This window comes from Barbatula barbatula, assembly GCF_947034865.1.
Source record: "Barbatula barbatula genome assembly, chromosome: 14".
NCBI classification, from domain to species: Eukaryota; Metazoa; Chordata; class Actinopteri; order Cypriniformes; family Nemacheilidae; genus Barbatula; species Barbatula barbatula.
The window spans coordinates 21,431,400-21,454,379 of record NC_136777.1 but is presented as its reverse complement, the minus strand read 5'-3'; the positions used below and the strand labels follow the sequence as shown (position 1 = coordinate 21,454,379).

Genomic DNA, 22,980 nt, shown 5'->3' with positions numbered 1-22,980 from the left:
GACTTTTTATTTTTGGGTGAGCTCAGCTTAGCTGGAGTATATTTAGTGACATTGTGATCATAGTTAAATATACTGTATACACAACTGCAGATTGTTTGACATTCTTTGTATGGCATTTAAAAATGAACTGCTGAACTACTAAGGATTTATGTAAATACAAATATATATGTAAAGCAGGTTTTTATCTGTCTCCAGGTCTTTATGTTTTTTTATTAAATCAGTGTTTGTTTGTTTGTATTTTATTTCGGCTTTAAACAATAATTTTATGCGTTTTCTGTCAAATGTGTAATGAAACGTCATAAAATCATTAAAATGTAGAGAAAGAACAACTATGATGTTTTTATTCCAGAGTGGGGGCTGAATCTGGGGTCGTGGGATCGTACTGTCAGTACAGTGTAGTACACCGCCTGACCAGCAGGGGCTGCAGATGGCGCATCAGTGTCTCCAGACTGAAGCTGCTTGTCCACTACGGTGAACGGACGCTCGCTCGCTCGCTCGAGGGATGAGTGCGACTGTCTGTCCCGCAACAGTTTACTTGAATCTCGGGAAGTGATGCCGTGCTTATGTCGCAATTATGTTCAAATGGCGAATAGTCTTTTACAGTACATGGCCGTTATTTTTATGACCATATATTGATAGTACGAAACCGCAACTGATGTTGGTCAGAAAGTGACTTTAACGGGAACGGACGCATCGTGAGTTTAACGGTAAGATGATTTATATCGCGTCGATGTCATATTAACGCAAAGGAGATTTATTTATAGTATGCGCATTTATCAGGGCTCGTGGTTTAGTGGGAAAGTACCACGATTTCTTTTGTTTTCCACGAGTCTTCCCCTCGTTCCCATGGTGAAGTGTATACCAAGCCCGCGTGCTGCATTGTGGGATACCTGTCGCCTTTTATGCTTAAGAGCAGTTTAATAGGGATAAGACACGAATGATGTGTCTTTTATTGTTATAATTGAATATTCACGTTGTTATAATATTTGAAATTGAATGGGAAGTATCAATAGTGCAACTTGTTTGTTAGAAGTTGGGGAATATGTAAGTGTAAAGCATCTAAAGAGCCTGTTTTGACTTGAGTGGAGGGTCAAGGATCTTTGTGGTTTCAAAAACAAGACCAGTCAGTTTCAAAGTGGATTCACTGTCTTACTAAATGACATGACCCTTTCTAAAATAACCATAAAACAGTAGTAACAGAAAATTCTCCCTAAAGTCAGTTTGACGATAATATTTGTTCTCAAACTGTGGAAATAAACATGTTTTGTCAATTCACCAAAATCATGTTAACTCTAATCTTATAAAATCCTGGTGTTTTTTTAAAGGGTAGAAAGAATGTATTTTAGGCGATGCTGTTCAGCAGAATGGATTTCACAATCTAGATTCTGTTTTGCATTTTAAGTGCATTCTTTCTCTCCTTAAAGACTACTGATAAGCAACCCAGGCTCTCATTGGATCAAAACACTGAGGCATTTGATATGGATGAGTACTCAAGTTGTTAGAATAATAGACTTTATTGCCAGCTGGACCAAATCAATGGAATTCTTAGGCACACTGATCTGTCTTTGCAAAACTAAATACACTAAGAAACTACGGACCAACTATAAAGCACCACCAGGAAACAGAACGAATGTGTTTAAAAAGACAAAGCGTAAATGCATATGTCAATTGCATAGCCTGTTACAAATAGTTTCCCCAAGTTCAAATGTATCCATTTTCTCATTGTTTGGCATGATAAGCTATGGGGTAATGCAAGATTGACCACTAACTTTGTTTGCCACCGATAATTCTGGATTCACAGAACTTGCAGGCGGTTCAGAATGTTGTGGGATGGATGAGGAGGAACAGAACCGCTATGTGGCCCAGCTGAAGGCTGAATTCGACAGCTGTGACACCACAGGCACAGGTTACCTTGACAAAGATGAGCTTACTGCCTTATGCCACAAACTCAGCTTAGATGCCCATCTCCCCTTGCTGCTGGACACTCTTCTAGGCCCACAGCATTACGCTAGGGTAAGATCAAAAGTGCTGTTTTCAACCTAATTGTGCACGAGATATCACTAGACATTAAAATAACCCGTTTTGTCGTATTGCAGGTTCATTTTGAGGAGTTCAAAGAGGGCTTTGTGGCTGTGTTGTCGAGGTCGTTGGATTTCAGTACATCAGAGGAGGAGAGCAGCTATCTCGAGCCAGGTAAATAGCAGAGGGAAGACAGCTAAACTGTTTGCCCGCAAGGCTTGGAATCTTCATTATGATCAGTGTTTTTAAAGTTAGCGTGGACTTTGGTTTGTTGATTTATTTTTTGATTTCAAGGACTTAAAGGCTCCAGGTGATGCTGCCTAAAATCTATCTTCATTTTGTTTAATAAACAGCCCAGTGTTCATGGTTCTGTTCATAGAGAGTGTGGAAATGCAAATGCATGTATATATTATGTTCTGAGTGAAAAACTAAACACTCCTTTAATCCACAGAAAATCTTTAAAGACAGTCTGGATATGTTTATAAAGACATATTAACGACATGTTTATTCTTGTGCATTCTATCGTTTACAACAGTAGCTCATAATAACGTGAGGTATCTGCCAAAAAACAATTTTCTGACTTTCGTATTAAAGATAGATTTTCACGGAACAATGCAGATTCTGTCATCTTTTGTTCAAGGGCTTGTCTAAGCCAAATCCAAAATATAGTTCATTTGTAGTTTTGGGCAGAAATAAAGGTGTTTCAGTGCTCAAGGCTGCATTTACCACGGTGAACAATAATATCTGAAACATGTGATGAGAAACAGATGTCAAACTGATCCCCGATTCATTGTAAGCATATTTCATCTTTTATTAAATGTACAAATTAAATGAGGGCAGATTTTAAAATACATTCACAGATAACATGAAATTCATATTAAATCAATGTATTACATTTATTTTGACTACTTTTTTATTTTATCCGAGATATTGCCAATTTCTAAAAGGCGTAATTTTCATGTGCTTCTAGCAGTCCCAGAAGAAGTGAAGCCTAAATATGTGAAAGGAACCAAAAGGTACGGCCGCCGATCACGACCAGACAAGAATAACTTGGAGCTTACAGCCGACTCGGAAGACTCGCCAGCATTTGACAAACTAGAACCAAATGGTGTGAGGAGAGCCAAGCTCAGACGCTCCACCTCACTGGAGAGCGTTGAGGTAAATTATGTACATAATCTTAACGTCTCTGCCATATCCAGTGCAAACCAAAGAGCATTCAAAGTTTTTAAAGGATAGTACTAAGAATCGAATTCACTTTGAACTGTGAAGTGTGAATGCAGATTGAAATGCAAGCTGTGTTTTTATTGGATGCGAAAAATGTTTGTACCTAATGTTTTCACTGCATTGTCCTCATTGTATTGTTAGTCAGTTTAACACCTGAGTCAGTTTGGAATGGGTCTGGTCTGACCTGGTTTTCACAGACAGGAAGTGTGGTATTGTGGAATGTGCAAGTGCAGCGGGCCCCCACCTTCACCAGACTTTAGTGTTACTTTTGGCTAAGGATCAAACATGGTTCATTTCACATTCCCTCTTATTCTCTCTCACTTTCTCTCTCTCTTTCTTTTTCCAAAGAGCGCTTATAAAAGAGGTCTGTTTTATTCTGCTGTGTCCGTGCTTTTTCATCTGGAGTCATTTTACAGTGCCAGTTTAAACGAAAACCTGTACTTTTGAAACTCTCAGTCCTTAAATTTTGTTTTAAAGAGTTACTCTAGATTAAGTATCATCTTGCCTTGGCACTAGAAGTAAATAATGATAATTCGGGTTGCCAGTGTCCCTTAACAGAATGTTACGGGGGAGGGAAGCGTCCATTGTTACAGGGACTTTAAGTTTTAAATAACATTGTAAATTGCTGGTGATGACAAGGACAACCACAATTGTTACCGGTTTTTGCCTTTGACATGGAACCCTTTCAGCACAGTTTGGTGCTACAGTCATGAACAATAACTTGAATTGGGTGTTCTGGTAGCTCAATTTGTGAAGCATTGCATAAGGAACAGAAACGTCAAAGGTTCGATCCCGAGGGAACACGTACTGATAAAAATACATAGCTTGAATGCAATGTAATTCGCTTTAGACAAAGAAGTGAAGTAAAAACGGGCTACGGCATATGACGCAGTTATGACGCAGAACCATAAATCGCCGTTTAGACCTGGGCGAGATAGCCACCCTTTGGAAACCATCTAGAAATGCTTCAGCAACCCCCCAGAATTTAGCAAATCCACTCAACACATTAGTATCTGATCTGTATAGCAATATCCAGTCAACCACCCAAAGAGTTTTGCACAGTCAAGCGCCACTTCCCTTTTCTTAAAAAAGTAGAAATGTAAAAATCTAGTCCAAATAATGCTATGTACAGGTCCGAGTGTGTGGATGCTTTAAGGTTGAACAGAAAAAATAGGTGAAGCTAGTGATCTTTCGGGTGATAATGTCAGCAGCTATTTTTTTTACAAAACTGTATTATATTCTTTTTTATTACTGTGAAGACATAAATACCACAATATTTGAGTTGCAAAAATTTTATCTAGGACCGTGCCACCTTAAATGCTTTAGACGACGCTGCTTGAGCAATTTCTCAACGATTAATAATATTTCTAAAATGACATAAACAGTTATGTGTACACATTTGTTGAACACGTATATAATAAACAAAGCTTACAGTGCAATATTAAATAACTCATTCTGAAGTTTCCTGTGTTCACAGTCAGGACTCTGTTTGAAAATCTGTTGGTGTGTGATATGCTGTCTTCCTCACATCACGGCTCTCCACACATTATAGGAGCAAAATAATTACATTTAGGATTTTTTCTCCTCGTGTTTGTGGTCTCTCACCGTTTAAAACGCTTATACGTTTTTAAAAAATCTTTTGGTGTTGCCCCAGCATAAAGCAAAGAGTTCTTGGGAGAGTTTGTGGTGGTGTTAGACCATCAAATGCAGTAGCAAAAACTGAAAGCACGCTAGTCCATCCCAGGACCGTTTATGTTGGCACTCAGCCGTATTCGCTGTTTAGACTCAATTCGGTTCGGTGTGTTTCAGTGCCTGTTTCTTAAACAGTTGATTTTTCAGTCAGAGGTATTTTTTAGTTTGTCTGGGTGGAGCGCAAACATCAGCTCTGGTCAGAAAGCCTGATAATGTGAAGTAAAACAAGGGAAGGGTTTGGCTATAATTTGGCATGCCGCTTCCTCTAACTGTGCCTCTCATTTTAGAAACGCATACTTGCATACCAGAGCTCTCACTCCTTTTTTCTCTCTGCCCTGACTCTTCTTTTCTGTTTTGTGACTGTCCCATCCTCCCCGTCCTCTTTTGAAATATTTAGACCCTTTATGTAACCCATCGCGAGCGCTTTCAATGGATGAGAGAGATTACATGCTTTCTAAAGACACTCTGTCAGAAGTGATTTCATGTTTCAGGCCAACTCATCATGTTTGGATCAGTATTCTCTTTCATACAGTGACTGTGCACTGGTATTTTACATAAGCATTATGTAAAAGGCTTTACGATTTAATTCGTCCCCACTTCCCACTGGTGATGTAACAGGGTGCTGTTTTCAAAAATTGCAGTTCTGAGCTTTGAATTGATGTGAGATTTTTTCACTGTATCATTACTGTAAAAAACACATCTATGTCTGCAATTATCTACAGAATAAAGTTTTAATGGGATCTGTATATTAAGCAGTTGCATTAAGCTACAATCTTAAAAATTTTGGTTAAAGATGAACAAAAAACAGGTATTATATCAATTGAGCTGTTGGGTTCACTTGGGTTGACTTTAACCTTACATAAAAGTAACCTGAAATTTTATGTTTCATGATGAGATGGCGAAAGGGAGGCAAAAGATACAAAACTAGTCTTCTGGAACCAGACTTTTCTGCAACAACCTACTAGATGAAGTTACATAGTCAGACAATCAGATAAGCGCTTACAAGTGTCTTATGTATTCACATTTATAATATTTGTCTTTATAATCTTTTGCCAAGTCAATGTTATGGCTTGTTTTAGCCCTCTTATTTTACGAGACCCCTTCCCGTCAACCACCTGGCTTCCCACTCTCCATGATTCAGTCAATTCCCAATGGACAAAGTCAAGTCCCACCCTGCATTTTTTCTCCAAAAATATATCATATTTCAGCCTAAACTCTTAAACTATGGAAGTACCAATGAATGTTGACTGTTTAATTGGCCCCTGCTGTAAAACCTTCATGGCAATTGAGAATAGATTATTGTTGTCTGTTATATAAGTATCATTATGTCCAGTCAGGAAGCACGCTAACATGAATTGGTTTGGGACCGAGAAAAAGGATTTTCAGTCCCGATGTTCACATTCACAATCTCGAGCACAGATTCCAGTCCATATATTCTGTAACATTAATGTGAGCTGCACCACTGCCTGTTTATGTAAATAACTCAACAGGGTGAAATTAATATTGCATACAAGATGTGTCACCCTTTTAAATGCTGTAAATGATTTAGTTTTGTGTAGTATGACTTACTAAAGTATACATTTTCACAAGACAGAAATTGTTGCTGAATGAAATCATATATTTAGGAATATATTTTGAGAAATGTCTCATGTGGTTTTGTGTCCATACAATAGAAGTCAACGACGTCCAGTGTTGTTTGGTTAGCAACATTCTTCAAAATATCTTCTTTTGTGCTCTGCAGAAGAAAGAAAGTCATACAAGTTTAAATAATGAAAGAATTTCCAGCTTTGGGTGAATACTGTTATTGTTTGAAATATTGTATTACTGAGACAAAGGGGTCTCTTATTTCCCACTTCTCTGTGAACAGTTATGTAATGCTTTTCATATTTAAAGTTGAAGATAATTGATTGTGGCTTGTCCCACATTCATCTGTGTTTGATCCCCTTTTGCCTGAGGCGGAACTTTTTTATTTTCTGGTTAGCGTATCATGTTTAATATACTTCACCATTATTATACACTGTTCAAACCATGTCTTACGTGTTTGTGACATTATTAGTAAAACCGTTATCCACCACTGGATGGCACTAGCACACAAATAAAGCATAAAAGAACTTCAGCTGCAAGGGTCTTGACAAGCACTTTATTACATATTTAGTGAACACACAAACAGATAGGTTATGTTTAGAACAGTGTTTCTTTGCTCCTTATTTATCTATGATTATGGACATGACATGTAAGGCTTGCAAAATGTGCACAACATACCATTCACAGGGCTTTACAATGTTTCCCATAATGCAGTGTGCTTAAGAAAGAAATTAGGGATGCACGATAAATGATTGGCCATATCGGTATTGACCATTTATCGGTAATCGGCTTCCAGTGTTCAAGAATTATCGGTTATCGGCCAAAATTTACATATCGTTTCATCCCTAACAGAAATGCAATATAACACAAATAACTACTGTATGTGTTCATATGGGTATGAATATATATAACAGGCAATGTTATATATAATAATAGGCCAGTATTTAAATGGAAGTTTCAACTCTTGAACTCTCTGATTTTTACAGAGTCTGAAGTCTGATGAGGAAACTGGAAGCAACAAGGACTCCACACACCACTATTTTGTGGCACAAGGTAGATAGAATCTTACTGTATTGTGGCACAGTAAAACTAAAGATTTTAAATCAGCACGTGACTTTGTTTCTATCTTTTTGTGTATCCCTAAGGCCAGTTGAAGATCTGGAGTCAGGATGGAACAGGAAGTCCGCAGCACTCCCTCGACCTCCCCAAGCAGGAAGTGACAGACCGCCAGGTTAGGGCCGTATGGGCGGAGCTGGGGGTCGGAGCCAGAGGGTCATTAAGCCGTGAGGAGCTGTCACTCGTCTGTGAACACATCGGCCTCAAGAACTTACAGTCTGAGGTACAGTTGTGTGTGTTCTCGGAGATACATTTCAGCATTTAACTTGACATTATTCATTTTGTTAAGTAAATGTCTGCATGTTATTTTGTCGTTATGGGCAGAATTTAGATGCGCTCTTCAGGAAACTAGACAGAGATCAGGATGGGAGAGTCAGTGTTACCGAGTTTCAGAGCGGTCTGTTCAGACAACACCATCATGCTGGACCCATCTCTACCTCCACCCCTGCCCGGCCCAAACCTCAGCGCTCCTTGTCAAAGGTCAGGATCAAACCTCAGATCACTGGTGTTGAACAGCCAGATTAATAAAACAATCTATCGATGTGGACATGATAGTGTGATTATCTCTTTTATGCACATTGTGCAAGTCATAAAATTATGGTGAACTGAAAATTATAGAATTCATGTTTCATCACTGTCTCGGTCTCACCAGAGTCTCTGCTGTCCTAAAACTTTAACTATACAGAACATGAAATACAAAAATAAAAGTTATACATGAAACATTTTTGAAAATCGCAACATGGTTTAGCAAAACATAATAAATTGGCAAAGTAGGACCCCTTAAAAACAATTCTGACATGTATATTGTAATACCCATTTGATGTATTTTGATGCATCTTGCAACCTTAACCCTTAGGTTACATCACATTTCTTTTGTAAACGTTACACTATAGCATAGATAGCTGACAGTTAAGAGATAGACCAAAAGCACTGGTGTCAGAATTTATGTAATGTTTTATGACAAACAGAATAAGTGTAGTTAGTGGAAACCAATTTATACAGCATTACAATCAGATAGCAAAACAGTGTGTTTCCAGATGTAAACAGAAAAACATACATACTACAGTCTCTCAGACTACTTATGACATATGGAGAAGTCCTTGAATCCTGTACAATGTTCCAGAATACAACACATCAAAAATGTATACAGAAATAAGTGCTTGTGAAACAACCGCAGCAGAAATCTTGCAGAACTTACTTGTTTTAATTTATACAATAATTTTTATATAATGGAGAGAAAATCTCCACTGTGACGCTACTTATTTTTCTCACCTGTTAATTTATAGAAGGATGAACTAAAGAAACAAAACATCTGGATGTTTTATGCAGATAAGCGTTTGCTTGTCAAATAGGATTGAGTTTAGGTTACTGGGAGCAGCACAGACTGAAACCAATGAGGTTAATGAAGAAGGCGGAGCTTCTCCGGTCTCTAGCAAAGCACAAGTCATGTATTCCTGTGCAATGACCAAACCTGCACTGACATCTGACATGATGTACTGCACCACAGGCCTCATACCGGCCTGTAATGTATTCACCTGGGAATTGAAAGACACGTTGGAGTCTTATGGTGATCTTTCAGAGGTGAATTGGTCCACTTTTTCAAAAGCACGCAACATCTTAACTCAAGCTTTCCTCATTTAGGAATGTAAGCACATTCTGATGCTAGATTTGTTGGTTACATTTTAACATCAGGCCAGATTAAGGGTATTTTGAAAGAGAAAAACATTGTGTTCTTTGGATGATGATAAATACCAGATTGCATGAATATTTTATTGTGACCGGAGCTAAAACTGGGCTAAGCCAGCTTAAGGCTTATGGATGTTTTTTAGCGGTCAGTGAAATAATTGACTCTGTGATTGTGGCTAGCTCTATAGCGTGTCGAGGATAACATTGTTCATTGTGTGGTGGGGCTGAGATCTCATTTTACGTCCTTTCATCACAGTGCTTTTTTTGCCATTTCGGTTGTTTTGTCTTGATTTTTTCCTCATGTCATTTCCTCCTCTCTCTCAGGCCCTTGAGGAACGTGTGGTGCGGTCCACCTCCCCTTCAATACTGTCAGCCACTGTGGGTCAGAGACTGTTGAGCCGGCTGGATGATGGGTCCGGATGCACAAGCCCAGAGAAAGTTGTCGCTCTGTGGACGGAGGAGGGCATCCACAACAGCAGGGATGTTCTACAGGTAATGCAGCACTTTGATTTTACTACATACTCATAAGTAGTACTTGTACAAATGATTCAAGTTATGGTTGGGGAACTTTCTCCAAACATTTGAACATGAATGGTACCTATTACTTTCTTAAATGATCAGAATTTCGAGTATTCAAGGTTTTTGCTTGGCTGGTGATGAAATGAATGAAACTACCATAGAAAGTGGGTTTTAAGCCGTACTGTGTTTAGTGAACAGAATGTCATTCTCGGGGGTTTTGACAGGGGCAAACAGGAAGCTACCCAGGACATTTTATATCAATGCCCTAACATCCTGAACATTTGATTAGTGGGTGGTCTCCTGATAAATGTTCTTCTTGTACAATTTACTTAATGTATTTTATTGGTTAAAATGTATTTATTAGTTTTCCTTCACTTTAGGTGAGAACGGCCCCCAAATGTCACAAAAAAAAAATATTTGTGTTGGTAGTAAGGAAAAATTCTATTTGTGACCCTGGACCCCAAATCAGTCATAAGTAGCACGGGAAATTTTTTAGTAATAGCCAAAAATACATTGTATGGGTCAAAATGATCGATATTTTAGTAAAGATCATGTTCCATGAAGATATTTAGTAAATTTACTTCTTTAAATATATCAAAACTTGGATGCCACAAGATTGCGAACAAAAATGGGCGGAAACACGTCTACAAACTTGCTGCTGCCCGCTCTTTGGGAATTACCAACTCAAGTTTGGTATCTATGCAAGGCTTAGAATTTCCGCTTTCGGGGTCATCTTCCCACAACGTCATTACAGCAGTAAGCCAATAGACCTCAATAGAAAGCTTATTTGTTCAGCTTTCAGATGATGTAAAAATTTAAATTCTGAAAAATTGACCCTTAAAACTGGTTTTGGTGTCCAGGGTCACATATTCTATATTTATAGAATAGAGATATTCATTCTAAAAATACTTTATTTATACATGTCCAGGCAAAGGTTTGGAACAATATTATCTAAAGGTGTGTGCTTAAAGACAAAAATATAATAGTGCCAATATATCATATCTCAATCTTCAACATATATAGAAAATATTAGAAGCAATTTTTTGAGAGTGGATGATTTAGACCAGATAATGAATTATTTATATTATATATTTCAGATTCGCTTAATATGACTAGGTGTGATAATCCCACTATTTCAGCACAGTTGAATTGCCCAATAGGACATTTTCCATGCCTTAGGCATGACAGGGGGAGCAGTCAAGAATATGAATAGAGGTCTGAGGTTTCACTAGGTTTGTCGGGTAGGCATCCTCTGTGTTTGGGGGATATATGATTATAGAAATACATTGCATATTTATACTTGCCTTTTCTTGCTATTATCAGAGAGACATCTCATGAGTAGTGTGTCCGATCTCACTTTCATCACATCCGTTATCCTGGGTGAAAGACGTCTTTTGGTGAGGTGCTGCCGATAATGGCCTTTGTGTGGTTCCCAACAATGCGACACAACATCAGTTGTGCACCTCAGCCTCATTGGGTGTTTCAGCTCTTTATCACAAGACTTCCTTCCTTCCCGCCTCACAGCTCTCGTCCCGCCTTCCTCACCACAGTAATATTCCATAAAGCATGTTGTAAATGCATTATCAGGTTTTACATTGTTTGCAATTGTTTATGTGCAGACTTTGGACTTTTCTCCAGAGGAGCGACTGTGTCTGGTTGAACTCACTCTGGCTCTGGACAATGAGTTACTGGTCAGTGGAAATGGCATCCACCAGGCGGCTCTGGTCTCCTACAAGAACGAGATAAACTACTTGCAGTGGGTGTCATTCACATATCACATCACATCTTTCAAAGAATATCACAGCAATTCAATATTAGCACTACTGTGAATCGCAAAAATCTTTTATTTGGCTCTTTACGCCCATCTGGAGGTGATATGGTATCATTGCTTTGTCCAAACACATTTGACCTCTAAAATGCACCGGGGTGAATAATCTGGTAATGCTATGATGATGTCCTGAACTTTAGAGTGTTGGCAGACCAGGCCTGCCAGGAGAGAGACAAAGCCAAGGCTGATCTGGAACTGGCTGACCGCCGTAACCTGCAGCTGGTCAGAGAGGTAGACGATCGCCATAGCACCATGGAGTCTCTCAATGAGTCAAAGATCAAGTAAGGCCGCTCTGCTCTCTTCGGCATCTGTTGTAAATGCACTAGGAATGCTGTAAATGTCCCTCTCGCTCTGCAGGGGTTTGGAGCAGGAGTTCAGGGACAAGCTCACGGCCCTGCGGAGTGAATCCGAATATGAGAGTGAGATGTTCCTGGATCAGATGGAGCAGGAGAGGGCGAGACTTCAGGAGGAGCTGGAGCTTCTCAGGGCTCAGGATGCCAGCCTGCAGGAGGAAGTTTGCACTGCTGCCAAGGTACCCAATGATGTCAATATTATTCTACATTGCAGTGTTTGTTTGTATTTAGAGTTTAGACTATGAATTTTGCTTCAATGCACGGTTGTCCAATGTTTTACAATGATACCGGCCTGCTCTTAGCTACAGAACAGGACTTGTTAAGGAGAAGGTGATCCGTTGTGGTTAATAGTGTATGTTTCTTTGGGCATGTGCGTGTGGTGTCAGGTTAAATAACTCTAGCTGTGTTACAGGAGAACAGTCGATTGGAGGAGGAGGTCAGTGTTTTGAAGGAGAAGCTGTCTGAAACTGAGAACACCATCACGAAACTACAGAAAGATCTAGGTCACCTGCTGCAGGATAAGGTGAGAGATCTATGAGCATCTGAATCGAATTTGCTTAAGCTTATAGCCACTAAATTACTCATCATTGTTCTGTATGTGTTTTAATAAACAGTATGGTGACCTTGATCCAAATGGCACAAGACTAAATCAAGAGGAGCACTTCTCAGAGGTCATTAAGGAGTATGAGAAGCAGTGCAGGGTATGATGGACACTGATATGATAAATATTAATTGTGTATGTTTTGTTTATTTTGCCTACAGTAAAGGGTCAATACAGACTTTTCTTAGATTAAAGGTCCAGTGTAATTCTTTTGGAGGGTCTATTGACAAATGCAATATAATATAATATACATACTGTAACTGTCTTCGGAGATGTATAAAGACCCGACGACATATTTTTATTACCTTTGAATGAGCTATTTCTATCTACATAGACTGAACACACAGTGTTCGGGTCCCCTTACATGGAATCCACCATGTTGTTTCTACAGTAGCCCTAAACGGACAAACTGCTCTACAGAGTGTGTTTTGTAAATACGTTATTTACGACATCTTAGTTCTGTGTCAGCCACCATAGTACTTTGAAAGGGAGGGGTGGAGTGAACTGTTAGTTGCAATTCACAACCTCACCACAAAGTCACTCCTACATTTTTATACATTCAACCTTTCATTTTATTTTGTATGTAGTTAGGGATTTTCAATTCTAATATTATAATTATTTGAAAATTGGGTGTGGCCTTTTTGTACCAAAAAATTTCTTGTCATGGCAAAATATTCGCAATTTATGGTGTGAGTTTGGGGCGGTACTTCCGGTTTCCCAACCAGGTGACTGGAATGTTATAGAAACCTGTTTAAAACTGGAATCTGTAACAAAAACATAAGATCGCAGGTTACGTTGTACAGTTTTTGCTTAACTCCCTCAGGATCGATTTCACCATTAAAATTAGTTGTGCATGCTACAAAATGGAAAAGGAAACTCTAATATTTTGAGGGGTTAATTGGCCGATATTTCATTTGAAAAAGCATTCCACAGCATATCAGGGAATATGGGTTTTATTCAAATGTTCAAAACAATGCAAAAAACTAAAAGCTTACAGGAAATAAAGCATTCTGTACATTGACTACATTTTTTAGTCAAAAGTATTTGTTGATGCTCTCTTCTTGTGGTCCTATTTTGTATGAACTTCTGAACTGTTTATACTGTGTGTTACACCATGCAGGAGTTGCAGGACAGGAATGACGAGTTGCACTCCGAGCTGGAGTTGGTTAAGTCTCAGGGTTCAGGAAGAAGATCCAGACGATGCAGGGAGAGCCTATCCACTCATGACTGGTCAGGCCGAAGAGCAATAACCACAGAATCGGATTCTGGTAAATATAACAGATTGACTTGAAATTCAATTGGCATTAAATATGAATATTGTGCTGGTTTCACTGTTGTATGAAATGGCACTTTCTGTTTGATCTGCAGATGATCCAGAAATGAAGAAATCGCCACTCAGAAAGAAGCTTCTAGCCACTGACAAGAATGGCAAGCAGTTTAAATGCAAAGTTAAAATGTTTCCACTAAAACACAATGTTCACATAGGTCACACTTTGCTTTATTGTGTCTCCTTAGCTTTGGGTTCCTTAGAAAGTTTAGCTCCTGCTGTAAGCATCGAGACTGAACTGGCCATGGGGCAGATGAAAGAGAAATATGAGCAAGAGATTCAAGACTTGAAGATCCAACTGGAGACAAAGGTATAAGCATATTATGTTATATACAAATTGAAACATGTATCTAGTTTCCACCAAAATGTATGGAAATACATATTGTAACCTCATGTAAAAAAGTGAATCTTTGTGTTGTTTGCAAAGGTGAACTTCTATGAGCGCAGCATGGAGCTGATGCGTCAGAATATGGAGGTTGAGCGGAAGGACATCTCACAGTGTTTTAAGATGGAGATTAGTGAATTAGAAGAGCAGAAAGCGCAAGCTGAGCAGCGTGCTGAGCACATGCGTCAGGCTGTGGAGAGACTGGAGGCAGAGATGAGGGGTAAGATGATGGGAGGGGTCTGGAGTCCAGAGCAGGAGCGACGGATTCAACGAGAGCAGGCTGAACTGGAGCAAAACTATGCTCGCGAGATCAGTAACATCGTACTGCGTCTCACCTCAGAGAAAGATCAACTGGAGGGAGAGTTCAAGCTGAAGATGGACCAGGAAGTGCAGCTTGTTAGGTGAGTGTGAATAAACGATGTATTTCAGGATCTCAAATACAGGTTGAAATCTTTGTTTTATGTCATTTTTACAACGAAACTGGGAATCGATAAGCAAAATTGGAATTGATTAAATACCCAGCCCTACATTGAACATTAAGAACCAACAATAAGCACAGTTCATGAAGCTATGCTAATAGGTAGGAATAATGGTGATTCCCTAAGGGGGAAAGAGAGCTTTAGCTTCTCCTTCGTTCTCACGTGTACAAATCTTTCTGAACCTTGTTAACCTAAAATAAAATTTCGGTATCCATGACACTGGTGTACTTTTAGACATAGAAATGTTAGCGTGTTACTGTGTCTCAGGGAGAAGGCGGAGCAGCAGATTTTGCAGATGATAGCGCAGCACAGCGAGGCCCAGTGCCATCTTCAGGAACAGTCCGAGGAACATCGTAGAGAGATCGCTTTATGGAAGTCAAGAGCACAGGAGCTGGAACAGGAGGCGCGCAGGGAGCGTCTCCTTGGTGAAGAGCAAGCTCAGATTTGCAGTCGAGTGGCACAGGAAAAGAAACAACTAGAGGAGGATTATCAGGAGGAGGTCAGGAAGCTAAGAGAGCATATTCAGGTACTGGAAGATCAAGCTGAGCTTGCCTCAAGGGCTGAGGAGGAGCTGCTCATACTACAAAGAAAGCTGGAAGATAAACTGGAGGAGATGTGTGTTCAACTGGAGGACAATACCGTGTCCATGAAAGCCCAAGATGCCCTCATACAGCATTTGACCTCGGAGCTGCATGCCAAAGAGAAGGAGATGGAAATCAGGAATGCTAGAGAACTAAAGCTTTGCGATAAAGTATCTCAGGTTGAGCAGAAGCTTAAAGATGAACGTGAAAAGAGACAAGAACTTGCGAAGCAGAAGGAGCAAACGCTAAAAGAAACTGAGAGGTGTTATAAGGATAAGCTACGCCAGCTAGATGAGGAGAAACTGAAGGAAAAAGAGAAGGAACAGGAACTTCTTGATAAAGTTTCTCAGTTGTCAACAGAGTTGGAGAAGCGTAGGACAGAATCAGCAACTTTACAGGAGGAGATTGATAACAGAAGTCATCTATCTACTATGAGACATTTAAGAGAAGTGGAGGAGCTTCAGGAGAACTTGGCTAAAACTCACGAGGCGTTGATAGGCCGAGATGACGATCTTTCAAGACAGGCGTCTGTGTTAAATGTTTTGGAGATTGAGCGAGATGGACTCTTAGAGGACATCAAACAGCTCCAAACGCAAGTCAATAGTCTCTCACAGGACTGGGATCAGATACACAGCAGTAAACAAAACCTTCAAAGCTCCCTTCGTGTGGAGCAACGTAAGGTTGAAGGGCTCCAAGCCCTTCTGAACTCTCACCAAGAGGACTCAAGACGTCTCGAACAGGAGAACTCCGGCTATAGGAGACTTGCGGACCAGCTTTCATCTCAGATTGTTGAGATGGAGGATGAGGCGAACAAACTCAAAGGTGACTTTGATAAACTGACCCTGGAACTCCAAAGCACAGATAACCAAATGATTGAACTCCGTCATCAGCTGGAAGCCAAAGTGGAAGAGATGGATTTGCTGTGGAATGAAGTTCAGCTCAAGATGAACCTGTTTAAGAATGTCAGTCATCTCTCCGGTCAGGTTCAGATTTTGAACGAGCAACTGGAGAGCAAAGAGAGAGCGCTGTGTACTGTGAGAGAGGAGGCCGACACTACCACCATCAAACTACAGCAATCGCTGATAGACTCTCAGATGGAGATTCATCAGATGGAAGAGGCCTTTGAATGTGAGAAGAAGCAAATGAAAGAACGACTTCTTGAGATGGAGGGACTTGTTATGGCTTTAGAGCTGGAGGTGGATCCAGACTGTCCCAGCAGGTTTGTGGTTCCCCGGCTACTAGATGACCGTCGAAACCGATACACACGACTAACCACTGACTTGTGTTTCTCCCATATGCCAAGAATGATCACTACTCATGACTGGTCTGTTTTTGCAAAAATTGTTTGAGTACATGTTTCACGGAATCAAATTTGAATCATAGACGTGCGCTTTTGAGACGTCATGCTGCATCTCACTAACTGAATGATACTGACATGCATGATTGTGAAACAACTGTCAATAACAGTTATCATGAAAGTTTTTTTCTTGCATCCATGTAGTTTTAATAATTAGTGTTTGCACCGCTTATCTTTTGCAACTCATTTAAAGGTTTGTTGTGAAAAACGTGAATTGTGCCTAAATGTATACATGTTAAACTGCCTAAAAGTGCAAGACTTTGTACAAAGGTTTGACAAGTTATTTTTCATTTCAACTTTAGGAGACAACTTGATGGGGTCAGCTCTGAAAACGCCGCTTTGAAGGATCGACTTGCTGTCCTACAGCAGGATGTGAAGTTGCTTGAGGAGGAGGTCAACAAAAAGGCGTAATGAAATTCTAGCATTGGATTAGCGCATATTTAATCTGCAAGTTTCTTTTTCAATTTTCGTGAATACCAAGTGTCACTGCACCTTTCAGGAGGAAACTTGAGGAGCTGGAGAGAAATTACAGCAAGAACCACGAAGAGGAGGAAAAGCTTCGTGAAGAGGCAAGAATAAAGTCCTTGGATAGCCATTTTGTGTATGGGGGCACTGTTTTTAACTTATGATGAAAAAACGTCTTATAAAGTTTAGCGATGCATGAAAATGCAGTTTTAAACCGTACGTATTTGAAAACAATGGTGTTAACATATCCGTTTAAGTTTTCACAACTTATGTGCACGTGCTTGACATGTTTCTTTACTAAATAACATCGCGAACGACAGACCTGACATGCATAATGCAGTCTTTCTGTTGTTTTTTGTGGATCCATATCTATCCTACATAAGGGATCATCTTGACAATGTACGCAAAACCTTTTTTTATTTCCTTATTTTACTTATTAGTACATCACTGTTGTGTACATGTACCCTAACTTTAAAAACATGAATAAGGGATGTTCCAAGAATCTTAATTAAAATAAAAAAGTTCCTGTCGTCTTAAATAATGTTTTCCTTATTTTAAACAGAACGGCAGATGTCGAGAGGAGGTGCTTGAGCTGAGTGCGAGAAACCTGCAGCTGAGCAGCGATAACGCTGAATTGAGCTCCAGACTGTGTTCTGATCAAAGAGCCGTCCAGATGCTGACGGACAGACTGGCACAGGTGTGTCAGGAGAAAGATGAGATGAATGCCTCTTACAGAGAGCTGCAGGACACTCTACAGATGAAGGACAATGACATACTGAAGCTTCAGAAACAGTGGAAGAAAGAAAAAGAGATTCTGGAGAGGGAACTCAAAACTGCAGAGGAGAAGGTATGGTTTCATTAGATATGGTATCATTCATTAAGTTGGAGAGGATGCAAACAAATTTGCTACTTTTGACAAGAGAAATATAACAACCTTCAATATTTTAATAGGTTAAATCCCCCCCAAAAGAAAATGATATTTTTTACTCAGCCTTTATCATTTAAACCTAAATAAGACTTTGTCTTTGGTGGAAGCATCACAAGGAATTTTGATAAACCTAATTTTAGATGTGGTTAGTATAAATGCACGTACTCTGCTTATCTATTATTTTTTAAAGTGAATTGTATTATTGTAGTTGTGGTGTAGACTCTAAATATAACTAAGTACAGATAAATAATTTGGGGTCACTTTCAGAGCCATGTTTACTATTTATGATGTTTACTTTTTTCCAGTTACAGCAATTGACAGTTATTGAGTCTGCATTAACTAGTCAGATCCTAAAAAACCAAGCACTGGAGCGAGACAAAGACGGCTTGTTGAAGGGAATGGCAGATAAGGAGCAGGAGGTGAGATCCTGAGGTGTTTTCACAAGGATCGTCTTTACTAATGTTGTGCTGTGCAAAAAGCTGATTTGTGTTTATTGCAGTTGGAGAAGCTTCAGGAATCTCTTCACATCTCTGAAACGCACATAGAGCAGGTTAACTCTCAGATGTTGAGTGTGTGGCAAGAAAAAGACATCCACATCCAGGAGATCTCCACACATCAAAAGATGCTGCAACAGTGTCAGGACAAGGTGAATGACAATCTCTTAATGTCAGGTTTACTCATTTATTTAGGATTGTCACCGTAACACTGTTTTGCCAACTTAGGTCCAGAAGCTGGAGGAGAGCTTGAGTCAGCTGCGTAAAGAGAAGGAGCAGTTACATCACACTCACAGAATGCAGGAGGAGATGACGCTCGGTGTTTTACAGAAAGAGTGCAAGAGTTTACGTGTACAGAACGAGGAGCTTCTTAACAGGGTGAGTGGAGAAGACCAAACTTCTTTTGCGTTTTTGCGAAAACAACAGATGTTTTTAAAGCAGTAGGTTTTCAGAATCCCGCCCTATTACTTACGAAGTGCATTGTATATGTGAAACACAAAATAATGATTACCTGTAAGTCTAATCGGTTCATTTTACTGATGACTTTGTTCACTGTTGCCATATAGCACACTTTCACTGTAGCCTACGTGGATATTTGGATGCAGTCTTGTAAACAAAGTTTTAATTTATAGGTGGCCCAACTGCAGACTCAGGAGCTGGAACTTCAGAAATTGAGACATGAACACTTCACTTTAAAGAATAACCAGGCAGAGTTCCAGACTGCTAGACAAGAGGCAATTCAACAAGTATGATGAAGCACGAGCACACAATACATCGTCCCTGCATAACTGTTGATTCACTAAGTTTGTCTTGTTTACATTACGCACGTACACACCAATTGCCAACAAAACACAGACATATGACTTAGTTTGACTTACAGCGTGCGGTTCTTTTAGCACTGGGTCTGTGCCATCTACTAGTTTCAAACAATCTGCAAATCCAGTGTTATATCCACCATTTACATAACATTCCTCAACGAAATGCAGTGAACAAAAAAACGGCTCCCTCCAGCTGGTTGACGTGTCCACGTGCTCTTTCTCTTGTTCTTGTTGGGTTCCAATTTAGCATTCTTAGATGTAATTCAGCATTCTTAGATGTCACCAGGTGGATTTAAGATAAAAAAAGACGATTTGTAAATTCTGAACCTTGCCCAATCTGCTATAACAGTATAGTGATGGGGAATTGTCTAGCAGTTGTGTTCTTCCACAGAGAAGAGACAATAGGTCTCACTTTTGTGTATTGCATGTTGTTTAGGCACTGAGGGCAGACAGCGCTCTGTCACTGGTCCAGGCTCAGCACACACGTGAGGTACAGAAGTTAAGGGAACAGGTGGGGTCTGGTACCCGGGAGCACCTGTCGCACCTGCAAACACAGCTGGTCGAACAGCAGCGCAGGACTCAGGACTTAGAAGATCTGCTTCGCTCTCATGCCAAGCAGGCCAATGTTCAGATGGGACTTCAGCAGGTACGCCTGCATGTTGATAAACATCCAATTCAAAATCTAACAGAGAGTAGTACACGTTTATAAACAACCATTTAATAAACAACAGGAGCAGTATGAGAAATTGATGGGGAGCATGCAGGAGCGTGTGGAGGAGGTTGAGGCCAAACTGAAGAACACCCGTGTCTTGCTGCAGGAGAAAGTCAACCAGCTAAAAGAACAGGTACCTTTAAAAATGCTAATCCAAATGTAGAAAGTAAGGTAGTGTTTGATAGCCTTTAGTGAATGCTGTTGTTAAAACGCATAAAAACATTGGCATTAGGCAGTGATCAACATTTCAAACAGTAGTGCATAAGACATGGTTATGCTCTGAGAGATATGTATTGTTTAAATGTCTTAAAATATGATTATTTTTGGTGTAGCACGGAGATGATTCACTTTTTATGTCTCAGTTTGCCAAAAATGCCAAGTCAGATCTACTGCTGAAAGATCTGTATGTGGAGAACTCTCAGCTCATGAAAGCTCTACAGGTGACTGAGCAGAGGCAGAAGAGTGCAGAGAAGAAGTCCTTTGTCCTGGAGGAGAAAGTCGTCGCCCTTAATAAACTGCTGCGTAAAATCGCCCCAGCATCCCTCACCGCTTAGAGCTCTCTCCCTGCTGTTCTTTACATGGGGTTCTAGACCGTGAAGTCCCACTCTAGTGCGCTTTCTTCTTGGTGCAAAATGTTTTCTTGTTGACGCAGTACACAATCCCAGTGTTAAATTAAAAGCACAAATAATGCAAGTATTACATATACTGTATGTCATATTTCAGTTCAGCTTTTTCAACAGTATAAAAGGACAAGTATAAAGTTATTTTACGTTTTTATGGCCTTTTTAGAGGCAATTGAATACCAATGGACAAGAGTTTTTTGTCGTACGAGAACACTTTATTTGATGTGTAAACATCACATTTTTGTTTACTGTCATGAAGGGTACAAACGAAGTATTATCTGGCAAGTGTAGAACACTTTAAAAAGAATTACGTTTTAATGCACATTTGAAGCAATGCCCAACTACAGTGTACAGTTTTGATACAGATGCTATCTTTCATGTTTATTTTGATGCACTAATGTCCTTGTGGATATCAATCATTGTTATTGTTGCAAGAACTGTCCCTTGATGCGGATAAAACTGTGGCACCACGGAGTTGTATAAGCATCATACTGTCCTATTATAACTGTAAACAGCAAGTAAAGTTTCACCTGTGCATACATACAGTCTGGTCTGTATAGATGAGATGACTGATAATCAGATGGCTCATCTTAATGAGTGAATTGTACAAAAGTGCTTTTTTCCCTCTTAGGATATGACGTGTTCTAATATACCCTGTCGGATAAGCTGCTCACATTTCCATCTGGGCAAAAAGTGCTGTGAAGAGAGAGTGGCACGTGTTAAACGGCACACAAGACAGTCTGATGGAAAAAAAAGATTTCAAGAATAAAACTACCTGGCTATTTTTCTTCAACAGTATAACTGTGCCGTCGTCGATTTCAAATTCACCATGGTCTTTTAGACAGCGCACCTGAAAAGACAACGTCAAACTTCAGTATATTTTCATGCCAAAATTCTTAAATATACGTGTGTGCGTATGTTATATAATTTGGTTGATGGTGCTTGAATGTTATATCAATGTAATAGTCAAGAATCAAATATAACTCCTTATGACGACTACTACATGTTGAAAGGTTGAAACAGACGTGGGCACTCACCTCAATGTATAAACTTTTAGGGGGTTTAATATCCTGTGTGATGTCCAACCCTTCCTCTCCCCCAAGTGACCTCATATAGGTCGCCAAAGACTTTTTGTACTGATTGAACCACTCCGTCTGCACGTGATGTGTATGGTTTGTTATTTAGTGTATAAAGAAACGAAATGCACGTGACAATAACGTAAACATCTATGAATTGCACCTCTTCAGCACACATGTGAAATCTGATGGTTGTGGGCAGCACGCTTCCATACTCCCATCTGAGAGCGCGGATCCGCAGAAGGCGATCATACCTGTGTAAAGAAGGAACTGTTCATAAGTTAACCGTTCATGTAAAGTAGATGAATGAAAGGAAAGAAGATATTTACAGGTATGCAGCAACACAGCGCTGATTCCTCAGCAGGCAGCTGTGGCGAAACTTGATGGTGGGAATCAGCTCGCTCTTGCCTTCTGTCTTTGCCTCGTTTCTTAAAGAAACGAAAGGCAGTCCGGTATAACGCGCATAACTCTATCAATATTATACTATAATGTTGCTACTAAACTAAACACTTACACGTCAGTTTGATTCTGTTCATACAGCGCTTTCATTTCATCCAGGACTTGGCGGATACCGTCCTCCTGTTGCAAATTCAGACAGGCTGTTAGTTCACATTAGAACGTCAATGGCATTCGTGGTGTTTGTGTGAGAACTGCACGTTTTTAACTTCGGGGTCACTCACGTTAAAGGCGGGCAGCTGCCCGTCGCCCATCCGTTGAAGCTCTCTGATGAGCTCGAGCGCCTTCTCGCAAAACATTATAAATATGCCGCGCGAAGAAAACGCGTCGCTTTAGCTGCGATCGATCTTGAGTGTTGACACGCAACGTCGTGGAAGATTTTCGCGGTAAATTTCAGTTGTTGTGGTCACGTGAACATTAAAGTTACTACGGAGAGCCACGTAGGACAAACGCGCGTGGCAAATTCACAGACGTCCGGTCTGGTTCTTTATTCAGATTCGATTAAATTTCTTTATAAAGCGCTTTTCACAATGTGCATTGTTCCGCAGCAGCTTTACAGAGGAAGACAAAAAAAAGGTAAAACGCCCTACGTGGTGTTTTATATAATAAATAAAATTATTCTGGTCAATAATATCCAATAAATGCAGTCTCCAGGTC

At 39.9% G+C, this 22,980-nt stretch overlaps 2 protein-coding genes across 6 annotated transcripts; one reads left to right on the top strand and one right to left on the bottom strand.

Moving 5' to 3' along the window:
- Positions 1 to 450: 450 nt before the first annotated feature.
- On the top strand, positions 451 to 21,588 carry ninl (ninein-like). Of its 4 annotated transcripts, none has more exons than XM_079472464.1 (28): positions 451 to 707; positions 1,802 to 2,013; positions 2,097 to 2,193; positions 2,990 to 3,177; positions 7,506 to 7,572; positions 7,665 to 7,858; positions 7,960 to 8,115; positions 9,646 to 9,813; positions 11,460 to 11,596; positions 11,809 to 11,949; positions 12,026 to 12,200; positions 12,434 to 12,544; positions 12,636 to 12,722; positions 13,743 to 13,890; positions 13,991 to 14,050; positions 14,138 to 14,259; positions 14,377 to 14,735; positions 15,081 to 16,613; positions 17,054 to 17,158; positions 17,251 to 17,320; positions 17,779 to 18,063; positions 18,450 to 18,563; positions 18,644 to 18,790; positions 18,867 to 19,016; positions 19,271 to 19,384; positions 19,893 to 20,102; positions 20,188 to 20,301; positions 20,531 to 21,587. In XM_079472464.1, the coding sequence occupies exons 2-28, from the start codon at positions 1,831 to 1,833 to the stop codon at positions 20,720 to 20,722; spliced, it is 5,427 nt and encodes a 1,808-aa protein (XP_079328590.1). In that variant the 5' UTR covers positions 451 to 707; positions 1,802 to 1,830; the 3' UTR covers positions 20,723 to 21,587. The 4 variants fall into 4 exon arrangements, with proteins under 4 accessions (XP_079328590.1, XP_079328592.1, XP_079328593.1 ...); XM_079472465.1 differs by having other exon boundaries at positions 580 to 707; positions 2,993 to 3,177; XM_079472466.1 differs by lacking the exon at positions 15,081 to 16,613 and having other exon boundaries at positions 20,531 to 21,588.
- gins1 (GINS complex subunit 1 (Psf1 homolog)) lies at positions 20,991 to 22,742 on the bottom strand. 2 transcript variants are annotated; one of them, XM_079472469.1, is made up of 7 exons: positions 22,548 to 22,742; positions 22,382 to 22,446; positions 22,197 to 22,295; positions 22,031 to 22,121; positions 21,829 to 21,945; positions 21,567 to 21,641; positions 20,991 to 21,487 (listed from the first exon to the last, which is right to left on the bottom strand). In XM_079472469.1, the coding sequence occupies exons 1-7, from the start codon at positions 22,620 to 22,622 to the stop codon at positions 21,419 to 21,421; spliced, it is 591 nt and encodes a 196-aa protein (XP_079328595.1). In that variant the 5' UTR covers positions 22,623 to 22,742; the 3' UTR covers positions 20,991 to 21,418. The 2 variants fall into 2 exon arrangements, with proteins under 2 accessions (XP_079328595.1, XP_079328594.1); XM_079472468.1 differs by having other exon boundaries at positions 20,994 to 21,641; positions 22,548 to 22,662.
- Positions 22,743 to 22,980: the final 238 nt, after the last annotated feature.